Source organism: Lepidochelys olivacea (assembly GCF_965140295.1).
Source record: "Lepidochelys olivacea isolate rLepOli2 genome assembly, chromosome: 28".
Classification (NCBI taxonomy): Eukaryota; Metazoa; Chordata; order Testudines; family Cheloniidae; genus Lepidochelys; species Lepidochelys olivacea.
Window position 1 is genome coordinate 3,480,897 of NC_140438.1, and position 23,253 is coordinate 3,504,149.

At 48.9% G+C, this 23,253-nt stretch overlaps 1 protein-coding gene across 1 annotated transcript; it reads right to left on the reverse strand.

The window, feature by feature from the left end:
* Positions 1-1,490: 1,490 nt before the first annotated feature.
* LOC311513967 (uncharacterized protein) lies at positions 1,491-19,299 on the reverse strand (the record flags this gene model as incomplete). The annotated part of the gene is made up of 4 exons (XM_084616182.1): positions 1,491-3,398; positions 3,742-3,855; positions 11,167-11,283; positions 19,296-19,299. The coding sequence occupies 4 exons, from the start codon at positions 19,297-19,299 to the stop codon at positions 2,869-2,871; spliced, it is 765 nt and encodes a 254-aa protein (XP_084472308.1). The 3' UTR covers positions 1,491-2,868.
* Between the last annotated feature and the right edge of the window lie 3,954 nt (positions 19,300-23,253).

Consider the following 23,253-nt stretch of genomic DNA (forward strand, 5'->3'; position numbering starts at 1 on the left):
CCAGAGGAACAGGAAGGATGGAATGGCTCCCAGTTGATAAAAACTAGAACAAGTAACAATCAGATATTAAAACTGACAAATGAATCCAACTCTGCAGCTCTTTGGACTTCCACGGAGTAGGATCTAGAGCTGCAGTCAAGGAACCAGGCGATGGGGTCGCCGGCTCAATACTCCATATTCGCAAGTGCTCTCAGGTAAGAGGAGACAGGTCAAGGCTGGCACAGCCTGGTGTTGATGTTACAACTTCCTTCTCCAGACGGGATCAGTCTGGGAATCCTGGAATGTCTTTCTTAGACAGGTTCCTGGTGCAAAAGGGCTTCCACCTTTACCCTGGTCTTCATGGTTGACAATTCCAGATCACCCCACATTGCGGTCACTCCCGTGAAGTCACCAGGCAAATCAGGTGTGAATTATGCATTGGTACAGACAATGTGGCCTGATCCATTTCAGGTGAGGCTGACTTCAGGCTATCGTCAGTTTGGAAAAGTCCCATTAAACACACAATTTTGTTAAAATATTGGTTGCTGTGAACCACATGCACTGTGGAGTTCTTGCCAAATCCTTGGCCTTCGTCGGGGTACATTAACACTCTTGTGGAATAGAATCCTTTACAAAACCACTCAAATACTGAGCAGTGTTCGTGAGGAATGACTTCCCCAAACATGGCCAATTTATTTCTTTAATCCGGTGGCACAGGTCTAAGTTAGGGACTTGAAACACTCCAGCATCAGAATCCCCATAAGTCACCAAAGGAGGGGAACTTATTAAAAATAGATATTCTGCAGCTATCCCACATACAACACTGATTTCATTTCAATGCACATTTGCAGCATCTACCAAGGGCAAGTTCATCAAAAATGCCATTTCTGGTTTCTCCACATCAACACAGACAAGGACAGCATTTCCTAAACCATAGGCCACACGCACCCAGTTACTTCAGTTAGTTGCACAATCTGGCGCATGCTGTTCTTCACCATTTCAGAGTGGAGACCTAAACCCACTACTGTTTCCTTGGTAGCACACCCGATGGCTCAGAGCATCCTCCCCTGGTGAGTGAACTGCACTTGAGCTTCTTCCATGTCCTCATGCAGTGGTACGGGAAAGACAAAAATAAAATAAGAAAGCACTATTTTAGCAAACAGTCATTTCTCCCAAAGTCCCAGATAAATCTGAGCTACATCCTGGACAACTAAATTAATATTAAATTATGTGATCAAATGGCCTTCAGGAGAGAGAGAAATCCCAGGACAAAGAGCGGTGTAAGTCACTTTCTTTTTCATACAAAATGAAATTCCAGAGCAGATTACATCTGATGACTCAAAAATCAGGAGAACAGATTCCCCTGTCGCCTTCTCCTCTGATCCATTCACACCTGCTTCACTCAACAGCCCTTCATTATTATGGAGTCGTGTTATTTAGAAAAAAAAAGCTTCATCATAATAGGGAAAAACTGCAGACCTTCTCATCTTCAAACAGTCTCAGCTCAGCACTTTCATCTCCAGCCCTAACGAGTCGGATTTAGGATCAAATTGCTATGAAGTGCAGAGACTCTTGGGGAGGTGGAGGGGTAGAATATAGGTGGATAAGCTCCATTGTGGCTCAGATGGATGCCAGCGCTGCTGGAGTGAGCGGGCCTAGTGATGGTGATGGGGAAGGAGGGAATCCCGCTGACTCACCCCATTTCCTGCCAGTGTTGCAAAGACTGAAATGATACATTTGTCCCACTCCTGCTCCTCCTCTTTGTTATATTGAAATAGATTTTCAATAAGGGAAATGGTAAAAAGAAAAAAACTGCTGCCCAGCACAACCTGGACCAGCGTGAGAACAACTGGGAATGAAACAATCTGTCACCAGAGGGGGAACTTGGTGACTCTAACACTCGCTCTGCTACAGCGGGGCCAGTATAAAGGTGCTGCTCAGGGCCTGTCTAGACTATGAAATTGGCGTCGATTAGGACAGGTCAAAGGGGAAGGTGCGAGCTAACCCCAGCCTGGGCTTTGTCAGCACGGCACATACAGCGGGGTGTTGGCACTGGGATCGCCACCTCCAGCAGGCCGAGCCCATGGAAAATCCTAGCGGAGACAAAGCCCAGGTTGATTTTCGCTCAGTGTAGCTACTTGAGGTCACCCCTATTTCCCCCACCTGGGGCTGACGGACACTCCTGGCAGGATGGACACACTCCCATGATGACTCTCAGGAGAAGGGAGTTGGTAGAAAGGACCACGGGATTCACCCCAGAGAAGGGCGACCTGCAAAACAAAAAGCAGGCAACTCACCTGGGGGAACTGAGAGAACAGGGTGACTCAAATGGTGCAAACAGCCCTAAAAAGTCGCTATGTGGGAATTAGCAAATGTCTTTAAAAAAATCTTTTCTCTGCCTACACAAAGTTTTATGGTGTGTCTCTAGCCTGTGAAATCGCTGATGTCTATTAAGGTGTGAGCTCCGGATCAAACTTTTCCTGCATTCACAGGCTGCTCTCGTGAGTGGATCCTTTAATGATTGATGAGACTGTTCCCCGCACTCAAGGCATTCATAGGGTTGCTCTCCTGCGTGGATCCTCTGATGTCGAATAAGGGATGAGCTCCGAGTGAAACTTTTCCTGCACTCACAGCACTCATAGGGTCTCTCCCTTGTGTGGCTTGTCTGATCTGTAATAAGGTTTGATTTCTCACTGAACTGTTTCCCATACTCAGAGCACTCATAGGGTCTCTCTCCTGTGTGGATCTTCTCATGTTTAAATAGGGCTGAGCTCTGAGCGAATGTTTGCCCGCACTCACAGCACGTATGGGGCGCTCCCCTGTGAGCATTTTCTGGTGATTAATAAGGACTGAGCTCAGAGTGAACTTTTTTGCACACTCACAGCATTCCTAAGGGCTCTCTCCTGTGTGCATTCTCTGATGTCTAGTAAGGGTTGAACTCCGAGTGAAGCTTTTCCCGCACTCACAGCACTCATAGGGTCTCTCTCTTGTGTGGCTTGTCTGATGTGTAATAAGGTTTGATTTCTCGCTGAACTGTTTCCTGCACTCAAAGCATTGGTAGGGGTGCTCTCCCGCGTGGATCCGCTGATGTCTAACGAGGGTGGAGTTCAGAGTGAAGTGTTTCCCACACTCAGGGCATGTGTTTTTTCTCTCTCCTGTAGGTATTCCCTGCTGGGCTGTGATTTCCTTGGAATCCTGGTGAGTCCCCTGACAACTAATGGATTTACCCACTTTCTCCTTGGGCTGGTTTCCCTGCTGCCTGTCTGGCCTGTTGTGGCTCTCACAGGCTTTCCCCTTCGCAGGACGCCTGGACACATTCCCTTTGGATCCTTGGGGTAATCCCCTGTGCGCTTCCACTTGCTCAGCATCTTCCTGCTCAGGATTCAGCTCCTCATTCTCACTCACCTGCCCAGGACCTCCTTGGAGAGAGAGAGGAAAGTCAGAAACAGGGGTGGAAAAGGGGAAATCAAACCATAATTAGAGCTGGAGAGACAGAAAAAATCTAGTAGCTGAATTCTCCAAAACTCTTCTCCTTTGAGGAGAGAGGAGGGGAACAATTCTGCCTCCACATCCCATCAGGGAGGGAGCTGCTGCTGGGTGTCAGTCAGGATGGGTAGGAAGCCATGAGCAATAGCTGCCCATAGGGTACAAGGCCTCCTGGGGATACTCCTGAACTCCGAGAGCTCCCAAGGCCTTTTTAGGATGTCCCAGGTATTTCCTTCAGCCACAGAGTGTATTTGAATTGGTTTAAGGATCCCTCACCTGCGCAGGCACCTCTCGGGATCTCTCCTTCCTCAAAGCCCTGGAGATCCAGCACCCACGGCTCCTCCCCTCGTTCCAGCTGGGAGATCACGTCAGGTTTGGAAATGGGAAACCCTGCTCAGGGGATAGAAAACAAGGGAGATCAGGGGAGTTCATGGGACATTTGTCACAAAGAAGAGTCTATTGGTTTTAAGCCAGCCCATTGTAAAGCAGTAAAATGCTTGGGAAAGCTCCCCAGGTGCTCCAAGGTGCAGGACACTCTGCATAGGAGGGATTTATCTATCCCCATCTCTGCTGGGAACACACAAAGCCAGACACTCCTCAGCAAAGGGGCTCCTAAAACACAGAAAGTAACTCCATGTTCCAGGAAGTAAAGACTCCAGCCAGAGGGGAAGTCACCTTAGACCTGCTTCTTAATCACCAGAAAGAAACCCAGAGACAATGGGAGAGGTGTAGGAAAGCCGGGACTGGTGAGCACGGACTGGAGGGATTCAACGCAGTCAGGAAAAGGAGGGACTGGGGGTGTCACTGAATGTCGTATCCCAGGGCTTGTCTACACCTGAGACCCTGCGACTGTCCTGATGTGGTGCATCAGTGTAGACACTCGCTACAGCAACAAGAAAGGTTCTCCCATCAGCGTAGGTCATCCACCTCCGCGAGAGGCAGCAGCTAGCTCGATGGAAGCATTATTTTCTGTTTAAAGACCAACTATTCTAACTACCCTAAATTCCACATGTGTATTCGGATTGTCTTGTAATTTGCTGGGCAAATTTTTCATGGGCAGGGAAGGCTTAGTGGTCCAAATATGGGGCGATTTGTTAAAGACGTTCCTAAGACATAGCCCTCCCCCCCATGGTATGCAGCTTTTTACAAAATCATCTTGCTCTTGAAACTTTTTTTGCACACAGCTGGGGCTGAAATTATGGTTCTCCTTGTCCCCCGACGGATCTTGGTCACTTGGCATTTATCTCAGTTAGTACATAGCACCCACTGCCTCTTTGGGAAACCAGGATTGAAAAAGTCAATACCTGTAGGATTTGGAGTTTCAGAGCAGCACAAGCCAAACTGGTGAGTCGATGACATGGAAATACACACCTGCAGCAAGACTAAGTTCCTGTTAACTGCTCGAGGGTTTCCTGCAATCTGCTGTGACAGTGAAGTGTTGGCTCAAGGGGATGTGCCTGTGGTCATTGAACCTGAATTCATCATCACATCATGTTCCCATTATGCCTCTTGCGTTTAGGGCAGTGACGAAGCTCCTCCACTCCTGTCTGTTTGTGGCACGTCTTTCAATGGTTCCCCAGCTGTGCCCCAGGTTTCTCAGCTCAGCTTCCACAGCTCGTCACCATGTTGTTTTCAGGTGGTCGCGTTTTCGCTTGCCTTCAGGTGTCCATCTTAGTGCTATTCTGGTGATGGAATCAGTTTCCATCTGAAGCACATGACGGATCCATCTCCAGCATCTCCCGGCAATGATGGGGCTCAGATCCTCTTGGCTGAGTTGTTTTTCCTTGTATATGGTGTTGGGTATGTGATAGGAGAGCGAGAGAATCTGCGAAGTCCAAGTCTTCAAGGCATGAGAAGGGTGTCCAGTTAATGCCTCTTGGAACGTCTTCTGTTGTACGCCGCATTACCCAGGCAATGCTGAAGAGGATTGCAGACATGACACACCCCTGATGTACTCCTGTTCTGACTTCAAAACTGAGCTCACTGTGATCAACACTGCATGTGAAGTTGGAATAGATGCTTTTGATAATGTTGATTATACAATATGTTCCATAGGCCGGTCCTGTGAATGCTATCAACAGCCTTCTCAAAGTCTAAGAAGTTTATGTAGAGTTGCCATTGCCATTCTAAGCATTGTTCTATTATGTTTCGTTGAGTGAAGATCTGGTCTGTGCATGCACGCCCTTTCCAAAAACCGGCTTGCTCTTTTCTGAGAACGCTATCAACTGCCTCTGATATAAGCTGGACTATGATCTTACCCAATACCTTGCTTGGCACAGATAAACGTGTGATACCATGCCATTTTTTAAGGATTTGATGGCTTGAATGATCTCTTGCTTTGTTGGGGTGTCTGTGTTGATATAAAGATCTTCTTCTGCCTCCTGGATGTTTGCTTCCTCTATAGGTGGATCCCTGTCCAGCAATTCTTTGAAATGCTCTGTCCAGTGCATTTCTTGTTCTTTTTCTGTTGTCAGTAGGTGGCCTTCTGTGTCCCTGATGAGAGTGTTTGTTGGTGTCTGCCGTTTACCACTGATAAGATTTTGTAGATGGTTCCTTGTTCACCATGAGCAGTTGCCTCCCTGGCTTGTGTTGCTAGATTATCAATATAATATCAATTGTCTGTTCTCACAAGGTGTTTGATCTCTCGGTGTGCCTTGCTATACTGCTCGTGGTATTTGTCCTTTAGCTTCTGGGATTTTATGTCTAAAACTTTTTTCTTCAGGGCTCATCTGGTTTCTATGGTGTTCCATGTGCTGGGTATAATCCACTCCTTTCTTCTCTTCTGCCTCTGGCTTAGACAGGCTTCACTGTTCTTTTCATAGATTGTAGTTACTTTGTCCCACTTCTTGTTGATCTCCTCATCTGCCTTCTCCTCCTCTTCATCAGTGTCTGCAAGTATCTGAAACCTGTTCTTTCACTGCAGAGCGAAGGCTTTCTGTACTTCAGGGAACTTTAGCTTGTCAACGGCATAATGGCTATGTCCCTTTTTCGGTGGCCCCACACTTCTCAGTTTTAGCTTGATGGAGGCTATCACTAAGGTGGTGGTCGCTGCCAACATCTGCTCCCCTTCTCACTTTCACATCTGTCAGTGAGTGTTGCCATTTGCCATCGATCATCATATGGTCAATCTGGTTCTTATCTCTGCCATTTGGAGAGCACCATGTCAACTTGTGAATTTCACGATGTTGAAATAGGGTTCTGCCGATGACCAGATCCTTCACATTGCAGAAGTCAACAAGCCTCTCTCCATTTTCATTCATCGTGCCACACCCATGTCTTCCCATTCCTCTGGCACTGTTCTCCTTACCGACCTTGGCATTCAGGTCTCCCATGACGATAGGTCGTGCCGTGGTGTCTCTAACTCCTCCTGTAGTGTAAGGTAGAGTTTGTCCTTTGCTTCTTCATCACAGTCATTTGTCGGAGCGTAGCACTGAATAAGGGTGATGTTATTGTGTTTCCCCTTCAGTCTGGCTCTCACAATTCTGCTGCAGATGGATTTCCACTCAAGCAAGGACCGCTCCACTCCCTTCTTCAAAAGGATGGCAATGCTTTCATGGTGTTGTCCATCATCCCATCCAGAATACAGCAAAGTTTCTACTGAGGCTGTTGTTAATCTTCCTGATCCTGTTCATCTGCTCTCGCTGACACCCAGGATGTGTGAGCTGTAGCGTCTCATCTCTGCTGGGACCTGAGCTAGCTTCCCTTTTCTCGTACATTGTCCGTACATTCCAAAAACCAAAGTTTGTTTTTTCTCTTGGTGTTGAGCACTTCAGTCTTCATGCCAGTGGCTTCCTTTCAGCTTTCACCACTGGCAGTCATATGGGTGTTTGACTCCTGAAGGCCATTGCACACAGTAAAGCAGCGATTCTCAAACTTCATTGCACCACAACCCCCTTCTGACAACAGAAATTACTACATATCCCCAGGAAGAGGGACTGAAGCCTGAGCCCGCCGGTGCCCAGCCCCCATGGGTGGGGGGAGGGAGGGAGCAAAGTCCAAGTCTCACCATCCTGGGGGCGGGTCAGGATGGGGGGCAGCAAAGCCCAAGTCCAAGCGCTGAATCATAGAATCATAGAATATCAGGGTTGGAAGGGACCTCAGGAGGTCATCTAGTCCAACCCCCTGCTTAAAGCAGGACCAATCCCCAATTAAATCATCCCAAAGCCCAAGCCCCATTCCCCAGGGACGACGTCTTTGGGCTTTGGCCCCGGGAGGCGTGGCTCGGGCTTCGGTCCCAGACCCCAGCAAGTCTAAATACCAGCCCAGGCAAGCCCATTAAAACAGGGTCGTGACCCACTTTGGGGTCCCGCCCCACAGTTTGAGAACCGCTGCAGTGAAGGTCGATTTCTCAGCCACTATTTCCGTAACATATTTTATTTTTTACTGGACAGGTTGTCAGCCCGGTGCCTGACCCCCAACCTGGAGTGCCAGGATGTCTGTTTTGTCTGGCCGGTTAACTCTGCATTGTGGGCTGTGGAAGCCCCGCCCACCAAGTCCTACTGGGCATGCTCCAATTGTAGCAGGAGTATAAAGGGGAGCAGCTCAGCTCAGCCTGGGCTGACAGCTGAAGAGGAAGGACACTCACTGCAGGCTCCAGACCAGGAAGCCCCAGAGGCTCTGACAGCAGGAGCAAGGGCCACCGAGACCCAGGCCGAGACCCAGAAACCAGGAGATGTCTGGGAAAACTAACAACTGTCTGGTTAATACTATCCTGGGGATATGTATGGAGCAACATTAGGCAGAAAGTTATGGAAGCCCCTTAGACTTACTTCTCCTGTCTTACTTACAACACTCCTGCTCATACATCTGTCACTGAGTGTGGGGCAGTCCGGGCCCTGCACCCCCCACTTCCTGCGATTCCCTGGGACTCTCAGCCAGCCAGTAAAACAGAAGGTTTATTAGACGACAGGAACATGGTCTAAAACCAAGCTTGTTGGTACAGAAAACAGGACCCCTCAGTCAGGTCCATCTTGGGGGCTGGGGAGCCCAGACCCAGGTTCTGGGCCTCCCCCATCTCCCCAGCCAGCTGTAAACTGAAACACCCTCCAGCCCCTCCTCTGGCCCTTGTCTCTTCTCCGAGCAAGGAGGCCACGTGATCTCTTTGTTCTCCAACCCCTTCAGTTGACACCTTGCAGTGGAGGGGCTCAGGCCATCAGTTGCCAGGAAACAGGGTGTCAGCCATTCTCTGTGCAGCATCACACTTGCCCTCTAGGGCTCTGCAACAATCACACCCCCTTATCCCACCACCTAGATACTTAAGAAATGCATAGGGGAAACTGAGGCACACACACCGTATTCAGAGAAAACATTAAAAACATTCCCACTTCATCACAACATCCCAGAATGATGTTGGCTTTTTTCCTTTGTATGATGTTCCTTGTTCAAAATCAGGCTGTCCCGCCTAGGTAAGAGTTATTAAACAGACTTGTCCTAAGCAAAGAATGTGCATCTGTCTCAGTTTACATGTAAGTAGCAAACTGACCCATTGAGTCAGCAGGGGGAGGAGATTGCAGGAGACTGAACAATTTGGGTTTCTTGCCAGATCCTGGGCCTTGGTCAGGGTTATCTTACATTTCTCTGGCGCAGAATCCTTTACCTATTTGCCCTCCCACCCCAAATTCCAAGTTAATGAGCAATGCACCCCTACCAATCTTACACTCCCATAATGTCATTTAACCCCTAGCAAGCATAAAATCACCCAGGAGACACAAGGCAAGTCATAAGATCAGGCCAGGGGTCAACCCCCTCCCTTATACATGGGCTGTGTCTTTACAGCAAGAATAGTTGTGCTTTTACATCACGACAGCTAACTCGATCTAGCTAAGTCCAAGGAAAATCCTAGGGCAGAGGTCCTCAAACTGTGGTCCGCGAGCTCCATTCAGGTGGTCTGCGGATAGTTCCCTCTAAGGTGCGCACTTGGGCGGCCACACACAGGAGAATGAAGGGCCACCCACCTAATTAGTGGACAGGCGTAGCTCCACTAATTAGGTGCCTGGACCCTGGAGAAGACACAGATGTAAGATGAGGTGGTGGCCTTGGGGAGAATAGGGGGGAGGTGGGAGGGGGTAGTGTAGTGAGAAGAGGGAGTGGGGGAATTTGGGCTGTGGCAGCCAGAAAAAGAGGCAACTTTCCCCAGCTCCAGGGCTGCTGCTTCCGGGGAGAGACCCTCCTCCTTTCCAGCCCCAGCTCGGGGGCTGCCGCGGTGGGGGAGAGAGGGCACAGCCATTGCATTAGAAAGGTAAGACTACTGATATTAAAATATGAATTGTGTGCTTTTATTTGTAGAACAAAAAAAAGTTAATTATTATTGGTTTTATTATATAGCACTTTTATCCATAGTGCGTTCCAATAGTTGGCTAATGGTAAAAACAACATTTGGAAAGATCATTAAGTGGCCCGCCGAGACCCTCAGCAATTTTCAAGTGGTCCGTGAAAAAAAAAAAAAAAAGCTTGAGAACCACTGGCCTAGGGGATATGAGGCCCAGGTAGATTTAGCTAGTTGAGGTCACCCCTCTCTCCCCATCTGGGGCTGATGGACACACACTTCCAAGACTCAAAGGACAATGGAATTGCTAGACAGGACCACAGGATTTACCCCAGAAAAGGGCAAACTGCAAAAGGGAAACGCAGGCAACTTGCCGAGGGGAGCTGAGAGAACACGGTGAAGCAAAGGGGCCAAATAGCTTAAAGGTCAATATTTGGGAATTAACAAAAGTCTTAGAGGACAAAAACAAACAAACAAAAAATAAACTCTGTTGCCAGCCCTAGACGGCATTTTCACAATGTTTATCTCCTTTGCAGATTCTCTGATGATAAACAAGGGCAAAGGTTTGAGCTAAAGTTTTCCACACTCGGCGCATATATAGGGACCCTCGCTTGTATAGATCCTCTGATGTCTATTCAGGTTCAACCGCCGAGCAAAGGTTTTCCCGCACTGATAGCATTCGTAGGTCTCTCTCCTGTTTGGGTTCTCCGAGGCGTAAGAAGGGCTGAGCTGTCACTGAAGCTTTGCCGACTTCGTAGGGTCGCTCCCCGGTGTGGATTCTCTGATGCGTAGTAAGGCCAGAGCGGCAAGTGACGTGTTTCCCACACTCAGTGCATGTGTTGTTTCTCTCTCCTGTTGGGGAGTCCCTGCTGGGCTGTGGTTTCCTTGAGGTTCTTGTGAATTCCCTGACAATGGATTTATCCACTTTTTCCCCTGGTTGGTTTCGCTCCAGCCTCTCTGGCCTGCTCTGACTCTCACAGGCTTTTCCCTGCTCATGGCTCCCAGACAAATTCCCAGACACTTGCTAAGCATCTTCCTGCTGAGGATTCTGCTCCTTGTTCTCACTCACCATCTGCATAGAGGGAGAAACCTCAGAAACAGGGCTGGAAAAAGGGTGAGCAAACCAAACTAAATATCAGAAAGATGGGGAAAATAAATCAGGTACTGAATTCCCCCAAACTCTTCCCCATAGGGGAGAGTAGGGGGGGATCAATTATCCCTTCACATCCCATCCAAACACTCAGGGGAAGGGAGATCAGGGAGAGCTCTATTGCCAGGTGTCAGTCAGGGTGGGCAGGAAGCCATGAGTGGTAGCTGCCCTGAAGATAAGACACCTGCTGGGGACAATCCTGAACTCAGAGAACGCATAATGTCTTTGTAGGGAATCCCAGCTGTTTCCTTCAGGCACTGACCATCTTGGTTTAATGATCCCTCACCTGCACAGACACTCTTAGGATCTTTCTTTCCTCTAAACCCTGGAGATCCAGGACCCCACGGCTCCTCCCCTCGTTCCAGCTGGGAGATCACATCAGGTTTGGAAACTGAAAACCCTGCTGAGGGGAAAGAAAACAAGGAAGACCAGGTGAATTCATAGGCCATTTGTTATAAAAATAACATTCTATTACTTTAACCCCAGCCCATTTTACAGCAGTACAATCCCACAGCCAGCTCCCCAGGTACTCAAAAGTGTAGGACACTCTGCATATGAGGCATTTAACTATCCCCATCTCTGCTGGGAACACACACAGCCAGACACTTCTCAGAAAAGGGGCTCGTAAAACACAGACACATAAACTCCACGTCCCAGAAAGTAAAGACTCCAGCCAGAGGGCAAGTGACCCTGGGCCTGCTTCTAATGCCAGAGAGAAACAAAGATCATGAGAGTGATAGGGAAGCAGGAGCGGTGAAAGGTCCCTAAAAGTGAGGGGGCCAGAGACTCCTGAACTGTGGCCCTGCCCCTTCTCCCCGAGGCCACGCCCTCGCACCACCCCTTCTCGCTGACCCCCGCCCTGGCCTTTCGTCTCATCTTCCCCCCAAAACCTCACTCCCCCCCTCTGCCTTCTCCCTTCCCCCCCCTTGTGGCCAGTACAAAGTTTGTTAACGTGATGGGGCCATGGCCCCTCCCTGTTCCAGCACCCCCATAGGGAAGGTGAGGCTAGTGAGTGTGAGGGATGGCACTGAATGCAGAATCTCAGAGGTCTTAGATGTCAGGGAAGCACATTTTGAGGATCTGGGGAATGTAGCAAGCCAGGTGTGACAGGAGGGGGTATGAAAATCCCCCAGGGCGTGGAGACAGCTGGGGAATTAGATGCTCTATTCCAGTAGTAACAGACTCTACATTTCCCTGGAAAAGGAGAACGTGAAAAAAGCAGGGTCAGGCCACGTGAGCTCAGCAGGGACGGACTCCAAGACCTGAGAAGCCTCCGTGGAAGTGAGACTGTGGCTGCTTCAGGCAGGGGAGAGGGAAGTGAGGGCTCCAACCCCCCAGAAGTTTCACTGCCAACTGATGACATCCTCAAGAAAGCTCCCATTTTTGGCAGGGAAGAGGTCACACTGTGGCTGGGAGGAATGTATGAATGGATTCAGGGGGAGTGGCGGTGGTCACAGTGGGGAAGGAAGAGATGGGGGGACAAGGTTAGGCACTATGCAGTGGAGAAGAGAGGAGGGGTCTAAATTAGCTGTTACCACTGAAGAGAGGGATCATGGAGACATTGTGGAGAGTTCTCTAAAAACATTCACTCAATGTGCAGCAGCGTCAAAAAGCGAACAGAGTGCTCGGCCTCATTAAGAGAGGGATAGATAATAAGATCGAAAATATCCTGTTGCCTCTATATAAATCCATGGTACGTCCACATCTTGAATACTACGAGCAGGTGTGGTCGCCCCACCTCAAAAAAGATCAATTGGAATTGGAAAAGGTACAGAAAAGGGCAACAAAAATGATGAGGGGTATAGAACGGCTTCCGTATAAGGAGAGATTAACAAGACTGGGATTTTTCAGCTTGGAAAAGAGATGACTAAGGGGGGATATGCTAGAGGTCTATAAAATCATGACTGATGTAGAGAAAGTAGACAAGGAAGTGTTATTTACTCCTCATAACACAAGAATCAGAAGTCACCAAATGACTCGATATTCTATGATTCTATGAAATCATGGGCATAGAATATCAAGGTTGGAAGGGACCTCAGGAGGTCATCTAGTCCAACCCCCTGCTCAAAGCAGGATCAATCCCCAATTAAATCATCCCAGCCTGGGCTTTGTCAAGCCTGACCTTAAAAACTTCTAAGGAAGGAGATTCCACCACCTCCCTAGGCAACGCATTCCAGTGTTTCACCACCCTCCTAGTGAAAACGTTTTTCCTAATATCCAACCTAAATCTCCCCCACTGATTCTTGAGACCATTCCTCCTTGTTCTGTCATCTGCTACCACTGAGAACAGTCTAAATCCATCCTCTTTGGAATGTACTTTCAGGTAGTTGAAAGCAGCTATCAAATCCCCCCTCATTCTTTTCTTCCGTAGACTAAACATCCCCAGTTCCCTCAGCCGCTCCCCATAACTCATGTGTTCCAGTCCCCTAATCATTTTTGTTGCCCTCCGCTGGACGTTTTCCAATTTATCCACATCCTTCTTGTAGTGTGGGGCCCAAAACTGGGCACTGTCCTCCAGATGAGGCCTCACCAATGTCGACTAGAGGGGAATGATCACGTCCCTCGATCTGCTGGCAATGCCCCTACTTATACATCCCAAAATGCAGCAGGTTTAAAACAAAGAAAAGAAAGTATTTCTTCACACAACACACAGTCAACCTGTGGAACTCTTTGGCAGAGGATGTTGTGAAGGCCAAGACTAGAACAGGGTTCAAAAAAGAATTAAATAAGTAAATGGAGGATAGCCACTGATGGACCTGTCAGCCAGGATGGGCTGGGAAGGTGTCCGTAGCCTCTGTTTGCCAGAGGCTGGGAGTGGGCAGCAGGGGATGGATAACTTGGTGATCACCTGTTCTGTTCATTCCCTCTGAGGCACCTGGCATTGGCCACTGTGGAAGACAGGATTCCGGGCTAGGTGGACCTTTGGTCTGACCTAGTATGGCCATTCTTATGAGTGAAAATAATATTTGTAAAAGGTACATAAAAAAAGGGAAACTGGACTAATACAAAGGAAACGCAGGGTCTAAATCAATAGGTTAATGCACTGACTTCCCCCACAGCTCCAGATCCCTCCAACCTCCCCTCCCCTAACTACCTCTTCCCAACTGTCCCTTGGTCCTGTTTTTCAACCCCCTTTCTGACGGGATTGGAGCTGCTCTCTCATATTGATGGAAACTGTACATTGACCCGGTCATTGGGATATCTCCTGTGTTGGTTTAGTTTAATTGGGGGCCTGTAAGGAAAAGAAGCAGGAAGGCAAGGAGAAGGGTTGAAGATGATCCACTCCTTGGTAAACACTTAAGGGCTGTTAAGAGAGAATGTCCGAACTATTCACTTTGAATATTCTCCCTCCTTGCTCCAACCAATTTACAGAACTGGGTGAGATGAGCAAGACCTGGGACCCAGAAGATCAAAGGTCTGGAGCAGTTTAAAAAGAGACCCCCTCACAACAGAGGGATGGCTAATCGGGTAATTGTGTGGGGCAGTGGCTCTCAATCTTTCCAGACTACTGTCCCCTTTGCAGGAGTCTGTTTTGTCTTGCGTAGCCCCAAGTTTACGTCACTTGAAATGTCACAGACATTAGTACTGAAAAAATGGCTGGCTCTCTCATTTTTACCATACAATTACAAAACAGATCAATTGGAATACAAATCTTGTACTGACATTTCGGTGTATAGTCTACAGAGCAGTAGAAACAAATCATTGTCTGGATGCGATTTAAGTTTGCACTGTCTTCACTGGTGCTTTTTATGGAGCCTGTTGTAAAGCTAGGCAAATCTGTCGATGAGTTGATGGAGCCCCTGGAAGAGCTCGGCGTACTCCCAGGGGTACGTGAGCCCCTATTGAGAACCACTGATCTAGTCTAGTTCCCTGCGGCAGGGAAGGGGTGTTGCGTGGAGGAGAGCCGGGACACGCGTTTTAGCGGTGTGGATGGGCAGAAAAGACGCTAGCTCAGGCCATATCTTCGGGACGTTGCGCAGAACGAAAATGCAAGATGTCGCCCTGTGGCCTGGGTGCTAGCAGGAGGTCTGGGTCGAAGATGTGTGACAGGCAGTGCTGGATTACCCAATTGGCAGACTAAGCAAGTGCACAGAAACGTAAAGTGGCAGAAGAAAAGAAACAAAAAACTAGTGAAATTTTCCAAAATCTTCCAAAGCTGACATCATTTTCCAAAGCGAATCCATCAGAAACATCTTCCTCTCAGTAGGACAGACATCGTTCCAAAACCTGTAGGTGTTTCAGAGACTGACCCTTCTTCTATTGGTGAAACAAACACCATTCCAGAACATGTGGATGTGTCAGAGACTGTAACAAATTAAAGGGGAGCGTGAATACTGGCAACATGTCTTGCAGCATGTTATAGCTGTTATTCAAACATCAGCTGAACGTGGTCTGCCTTCTGGGGATCAAATGACAGATTTGGATCATTGCAGAATGGAAATTTCTTGGGATTGTTGAAAGAAAAGGAGGACTTGTGGCACCTTAGAGACTAACCAATTTATTAGAGCATAAGCTTTCATGAGCTACAGCTCACAGTATGCATCCAATGAAGTGAGCTGTAGCTCACGAAAGCTTACGCTCTAATAAATTGGTTAGTCTCTAAGGTGCCACAAGTCCTCCTTTTCTTTTTGCGGATACAGACTAACACGGCTGCTACTCTGAAACTTGGGATTGTTGGAGCTTGTGGCTCAGTTTGACCCATTTTTAGCAAGCCATATCTCAAACTATGGGAATGTTTGCAAAGGTAATCCATCATACTTATCCAAGACAACATGTGATGAACTCTTTGGTCTAATGCGTGACAAAGTTTGTTCCGCTATTGTGGATGAAGTAAGTACTGCTGGGTACTTCAAGTTATCTGTCGACTCTACAGCCGATCTTTCACAGATTGATCAATTGAGTTTCCCACAGATGGAAAACCAGTTGAACGATTTATAACATTCCTCAATTCGAAAAGCCACACTGGTGAAGACATGGCAAATCAAGTACTGCAGTATCTGTGCCAAGTTTGCAAAATAGATTTCTCAAAGTGCAGAGGTCAAGCTTATGACAACGCTGCCAACATGTCAGGGCGTTAGCAAGAAACGCAGAAGAAGCTTTTAGAACAGAACAAATATGCCATATTCACACCATGTGCTGCACTCTCTCAGTCTTGTTGATTGTTGTCCGGTGGCAGTAAGTTTTTCCTCAAAAGTCCAGTTACTTTATAAATTTTTCTCTGCCTCAACACACAGATCGGCAGTTCTTAAAACATATTTGGGCAATGATCGTGTGTTGAAATCTCTTTCTAATACTCGCTGGGAGGCACATGCATTGGCAACAAGTGCCATTCTGGAGTCCTACTCCATTAGAAAGTATAGCTGAAGACCAATCACAAAAGGGAGAAATTCTACGAGAGGCAGAAAACATTGCAAACAAGATGCAAGAACTAGAGTTTGTATGCATGTTGATCATGTGGAATGAAATTTTACAACACTTTCACCACACAAGTCAAGTTCTCCAAGAAAAGCAATGGGATTTGAAAACATGTGAAGACCACCTCTGTCAATCATTAGCAGACCACTTACACACTTTGAGGAACGATTTCGAAAGATTTGAAGACATAGCAAAAGATACCTTGCCTGATACTAACTACAAAGAAGCCAAAGAAGCCCCCGACGGATGGAGGGACAGCTGCAAACACCTTACAGCGTACCATGGATTGATATAGAGGCAATCGGATCTTTTCTGTCCTCTTATCTACCCCTTTCCTGATGATTCCCAGCATCCTGTTATCTTCCTAGCAACCTGACCTGTCTTCCCAGGTCCATCTCCCTAGGGTCTTGGAAGCTTCAGATTCTCTGCAGCATCTTTGTGAGCAAGAAATTCTGTTACAGGTTCCCCCCCTCCACTCTACCATGTTGACCCAAGTAGACAAGCCTTCACACAGAGAGGATAAGACAGTTATTCTTTTATAGCTGGTAGTGTGGCCGAGCGGTTTAAGGCGCTGGATTAAGGTTCCAGTCTCTTTGGAGGCGTGGGTTCAAATCCCACCACTGCCAACTCTTTAGTCACTCTGAACCTGCATGAATGCAGAATGTAGGTTTAGTCCTGATTTTGGGGGCTTCCTTGATCCTTTAAACCCAGACCCTCCTCATCAATTCTCTTGCCCTCTCCTCCACCCTCCAACCCCCCTCTAGTTTAAAAACAACAGTCAGCGCCTTTCACATCACTACCAAAGTCCAGCACTGGAGTTCATGATGTAGATAGCTGGTCTGGAAGGGGAGTAAGATTTTTTTTTGGTGGGGGGGAAACAGGAAGGAAATAGACAGCGAGAGATGGAGAGAAAAGTTCATTTCAGTTACTGACACGACAGTCATTCACCCTCACTGATTGTCTGTGCTCCTTGCTGTGTGAGATTTATGATGCAAAATCAACCAGTATGTGTCTGGTTTGGTTTAAGTGAGTTCAGCCCATTCCTGCTCCAGCACTGACCTCAGCTCATCCATTTCAGGCACCCGTGTGGTTCCATTTCTCTTCATTCCTGTGTTTTCCCAAGACGTTTCTCCCCTGGGCATTTATTTTTGCTGAAAAGGCCCTGGTTGCTCCTGCCGTGGGGAGTTTAGGCCTGGGGGTGTCATAGAACTGATCAATGACATTGTTTTTAATTGATCACTTTATTAATATAACTTCATAAGCAAATTTTTATGAATAAAACGACATTCATTTATAAAACCAGGTACCCCAATAACTGGTTAATTGAGTTTCACTTGCAATCCAATTGCTGCTTAAATCGCTGAAACTTGCACTGTTTCAACATTGTAACTTCTGTTCCCTGTTTGCCATTCCTTACACTTGTCCATATTGTAACTCAAACTCCATTTTAACTAGTCCCAAACTCCATTTTAAAATGCTCACTCCACTTTGTAAAAGCTTGCTGCAACCTTCATTTTTGCAAAACCCTGCTGTAATCTGATTAGTGTAGTTTCGATGTGGGAATGAGGTATGTAGGGATGATGGAATCAACCTCCAGCCCCAGCCTGTCCTGATAAAATAAAGTGTAAACACCAATGGCTGAAGATGCAGACAGCAGCCCTGACAAAGTAAGAAGAGTCCACCCTAAAAAGAAAAGAACAAAAGTACAATTGAAGAAACAACAAAGCCAGGTCCTAGGCTGAAAGTCAGGTCTACAATTGATGAGTGATCAGTCACACCGAACCCAGAGGCAGCGTGACACAGCAGGACCTATAGACTCTGGATTCAAACTCAATCCTACAAAAAGGACGGGTGAGAGGGAAGACTTTGGAGGGTAACATTCTGCTGCCAACATGGAAGGGCATCGGTGCATGTCCAACAGAGACCCAGTCCTTCCTTGTGCCTGGCTTTCCTGGCCAGTTAGCCGCCACAAGCTCCGAACCCAAGCCACGAACTCAAGCTACATTCAGGACTGGTAACTATCTAGCAGCTGCAAAACATTTGATGTGTGTGTGTGTGTAGGTATTAGATATTAGTTGTTGGTCTTAAATCAAATTGTGTTATTATAATAAACATGACATCTTGTCTTGTCCCATGAAACAATCATGTGTAGTTTTGTCTGCATAATAGTGTCCCCACCTCCTCTCCTCTTCTCACGGGTCCCTTTAAAAACATTCGTGCCTTTTAGATGTTTAAGAAACACAGGCGTGAGCAGCACTCCCTGCTGCCAAGATTTTGCAGTAGCACGAATCTGCTTTGCCGCACATGAAACTGGCGTTGGAGATGCCCCCCTTGCATTAGTGAGCGTTTTCAGGATCACTTGACCGAAGGCTTTATAGGAATCGTTGGGGGATAAACCATCGGAAAAGAAATTTAATAAAATTCTCTTCAGAAAGCAGTCATGGGACAATTGATATCCTGGACGTCTGAAAACAAACGTGCCATTACCTGGTAGCAGATTGTGATATAAACACCTTAGATTTCACTGTCTAGCTACGTTCTCAGCTTTCTATCTGTCATAGAATTATACAACTGGAAGGGACCTCGAAAGGGACCTAGTCCAGTCCCCTGCACTCATGGCAGGACTAAGTATTATCTACCAACCCTGACAGGTGTTTGTCCAACCTACTCTTAAAAATCTCCAACAATAGAGATTCCAGAACCTCCCTTCCAGCGCTTAACCACTCTGACAGTTACGATGTTTTCCCTAATGTCCAACCTGAACCTCCCTTGCTGCAATTTAAACCCATTGTCAATGCCAGGGGGCCCTGATCTGCCTCCAAGACATTTACAGTCTGAGAATATTTCTACATCTGTGCCTCAGCCCATTGGAAATGAATTAACAGGCAGGATGCTACAGTCCCCTGCTGCTGTTACCGACACACTGTACTTGCATTCCACTCACTGAAGCTGACTTTGGAAATGACCTGGGCAGGTTAAGCGTCACCCCCATGGTCCTACCCATGGTGACGCTGGTTGTGGGTGAAAGGCTGTGTTGAAAATTTGCTTTCTACAGTATCCGGCAGGTTGGGGAGCCAGGGCTGCCGAGGAGACAAGAGAATCCTGCGTGCTCTGGGCTGCTCTAATGAAAGGGCTGCAAGTTGAAATGCAGGGCAGGAAATCTTCAGTTGGTGGGATCATTAATGTAAGAAGTGGTCACAGCATAACTCATACTGAGTCAGGCCCCAGTTAAACCTCAGTGGTTAGATAAATAGTGTGTGGGGTTAATTGTGCCAGAGTCAGGGGTTTGAGCCCCCTTTGGACTCTCATAATGGGATGTGCATTGTGGATGCTGATACATTTCCCCCAAAATACCAGGTTCTGTGGTGTAATGGGCAGGACTTTGAATTCAGTGATCTGAGTTCAAATCTCAGTAGAACCATGTCTTGAGTTGCTTTCATTCTACATCTCATTGTAAAGAAAAACTCAAAAGAGTCAGTGAGCTGGTTTTCCTTCCCTTCCCTTTTCCAAAAGTCACTGAAGATTCTTGCATGAGTGAGGGAGCAGCAGGGACGACACCAGCGTTAAGACTGGGCAGAGATTCCTAATTAACATCCCCATTTCCATACTGCTCTAAAATCCACGTGCACACTCAGATTGGCTTGAGAGTGGCTCTGCCAGTTCGACCACTGTTAAGGCTGGGGTTGCTGCCGCACTGAGGCCACTGGGGGCCACAGTCAAGGAGTCACTGGGCTATGTTCTGGAACTACTCCATATGAAGCCAGTCAGGATTCTGGGGGAGCCTCCTCTCTCTGAGCAGACTGTCGCCAGCGCAAGAACCTTATACAGCTTTGACCTGCCTGGTTCTGATCTCGGAGCATTCAGCATCCTCTTTCTCTGCGTGCGCTTCCCGCAATGAGTCTGCCTGGGCAGGGTTCCTGGGGAAGCCAGTGGGCCCTTCCCCCCAACTCTGCAGTTAGCAGTGATTCTTAACTAGCATAAAATGGAAGATTATTAGTCAATAGGAACACAGCATAGAACAGAACTTGTTAGCATAGAAATCAGTGACTTTCAGCCAAGTCCATTTAGGGGGAATCCCGGGCCAGATGCTCTGGACTCCCCCCTCCAGTTCCCCAACCAGACTGCCCAGCTTCCCAAGACCTGACCTCCAACATGCCCAAAGCTCCTCCTCCTGGTCTTTGTCTCACTTCCCAGGCAAAGTGTCACCTGGTTGTCACTTGGTTGCATCCCCTTCCTGGGTCTCAGGTTACAAAGGGCCAGGCCATAGCATCCATGCAGGCAGCTGGAGAAGCCTCGTCTGCATCCGAAGGTCTCACTCAAAGTCACACACCATTATTCCCACCACCTAGGCATTGGTACAGCACTCAGGGAAACTGAGGCACACACAGTATTCCTGCAAAACATGAGTCTTCTCCACGGCCTCAGCTTTGAGTCACCTGGCTTTTAGCTCATGCAGCAGAGGCTCATGCATTTAGCTTGAGGGGCGCAAGGTTCGATCCCGCCAGCTGACCACCGGGGTCTATTGGAGTGTCACTATTGGAGTGGTGTTGAAGGAGCATGTATCTGCAGTGCCGGGGGTACTCCATGCCTTTCCCAGACAGCAGGCGTTTGTGTGTTGCCAGTTCCTGGGAAGCTTGGGTGAAACTCAGAGTTGGGGCCTGAATTCTCAGACCACCAAGGGGAGGAGCTTTTCCCTTCCTTTTAGAGCCCTTCAAACCAGATCCACTACCTCAGCTAGCCCTTACCAGGGTGAGCCAGATGAGGGCCCTGGCTATGCATGGATACGACTGTAAATACCCACCAAGCTCCGCCCACTCATAAATATCCTCTCTCCACCTTCAGTGATCCCTCCCACAGCCGCACAGCCCTCACACACACACACAATCCCAGAAAGCCTGCCTGGCGGAGTTTATTTTCCCTTGTACTGCCTTGTGTGCTACAGGATTCAGCTGGCCCTTAGATTGATGCCCACCTCAACTGCTCCCCTGCAAGACGCAGAGGTTAAATTGAGAGGGAGCTCAGGGGGCTCTGCAATGGAGAGGCTGATTTCCACCCAGATTTGCTATAGTTCCAGCCCATGGTGCTCACTGAAATTTTTTTGACTCTATATCCCTTTTGTACAATTTATTAAAATGAACCAATACAATCACCAATACAGCTCACTAAGGCAAAACCACTATAACCACCACTCAGCGAACGAAGGGTGAAACAATATGTTCTCACGTTTGGGTCAAATCATAGAATCACAGAATATCAGGGTTGGAGGTGTGATGGGTTGGATTACAGAAACCCCCTTGGTACTGCCACTCGATGTGCCAATGTAAGCGGGAGAACAGTCCCGCTCTTGTGGGGAACTTTCCTGGCTTCTGCACGACCCTGGTGACGTGGGCTAGCGAAAGGATCTGAGTCCTCGCTCCCACGTCCTTTACCCAGTGGCCTCCCTGCCCTTGAGGACTCCTGTCACGGAGTGTGGGGGAGTCCAGGCCCTGCACCCCTCTTCCTGGGATCCACTGAGACTCTCAGCCAGCCAGTAAAACAGAAGGTTTATTGGACAACAGGAACACAGCCCCCAACAGAGCTTGTGGGTACAACCAGGACCCCTCAGTCAAGTCCTTCTGGGGGAGCAGGGAGCTTAGACCCCAGCCCTGGGGTTCCCTGCGTTCCTCCACCCAGCCCCAAACTGAAAACTAAACCCACCCAGCAGGTTCCCTGCTGCAGCCTCTGTTCACATTCCTGGGCAGAGGTGTTACCTCCCCCTCCCCCTCCTGGCTCAGGTGACAGGCTCTCAGGTCTCCCATCCCCAGGGCACATTCCCAGGTCAACACTCCCCCCTCCCTGCTGAGTCACATCGTCACAGCTCCCCTTCCCCTCTCCTGTCTGGCAGAGTCCTCGTAACCCCAACAAGGCTGGGCCCAGGATTCCTGGGGGGCTCGACCCCCAACCCTGCGGTGGTCACCTAGGACAGGGGCTAGGGTGTCCCCACTCCAGGGTGCTCTCTCTGCACTGGGCACTTCTCTGACCCACTAATCATTTCATACAATTTGATGCAAATGCAAGTTATTTAATCAACAATTAATTTGAAAAAGGATAAGGGGAAATGGGAAAGGTGAAAGGAAACACATCACCCCGCCCTGTGGCAGGGAGCATCACAAACAGCGTCTCTGGAACGTCAGGGCCGTTCACAGTCTGTTCCTTGTAAGTCCCAGGCCCCTTCTCCGGCCCTGGCTGTGCTGCAGGGATGCTGCGGGTTGGACACTCGCTCTGGTGGTGGCCACAGGCTCTAGGTGGCAGGGCCCTTCTTCCCAGCGTTGCCCCCGCCCTGTCAGGGTTACCAATCCCCTTCCGAGTCTGGCCTGCCGAGCCCTCCTGGCTGAGGCGTCTCCCTGTGCTGGGCCCACTGCCCAGGGTCCCCCTCGGTGCCCCCAGCTGCTCACCGCACCCGGCTCCGGACTGCTCCAGCCCCAGCCCCAGCCCCAGCTCCAGCCCCAGCCCCAGCCCCAGCCCCAGCTCCAGCCCCAGCCCCAGCCCCAGCCCCAGCCCCAGCCCCAGCCCCAGCCCCAGCCTCAGCCCCAGCCCCAGCTCCAGCTCCAGCCCCAGCCCCAGCCCCAGCCCCAGCCCCAGCCCCAGCCCCAGCCCCAGCCTCAGCCCCAGCCCCAGCCCCAGCCCCAGCCCCAGCTCCAGCTCCAGCTTCACTCTGTCTTAGCTCCAGCTCCACTCTGCCTCGCTGCTCTGCCTCCAGCCCCCTGGGCTGCTCCTCCGGCTCCGGTTGCTGCAGCTCCGCTCCCAGGGCAAGTCTGCTCCCTCTGGGCTGCGCCTCTGGCTTTGGGGCTGCAGCTCTGCTCCCCGGACAGGGGCTGTTCTCTCTGGGCTGCTTTTCTGGTCCCTCTGGATCTGGCCCAGCTCTGCTCCCGCAGCTCAGCTCGGGCCCCTGCTTTCTCCTTAGCTCGGCCCCACTCTG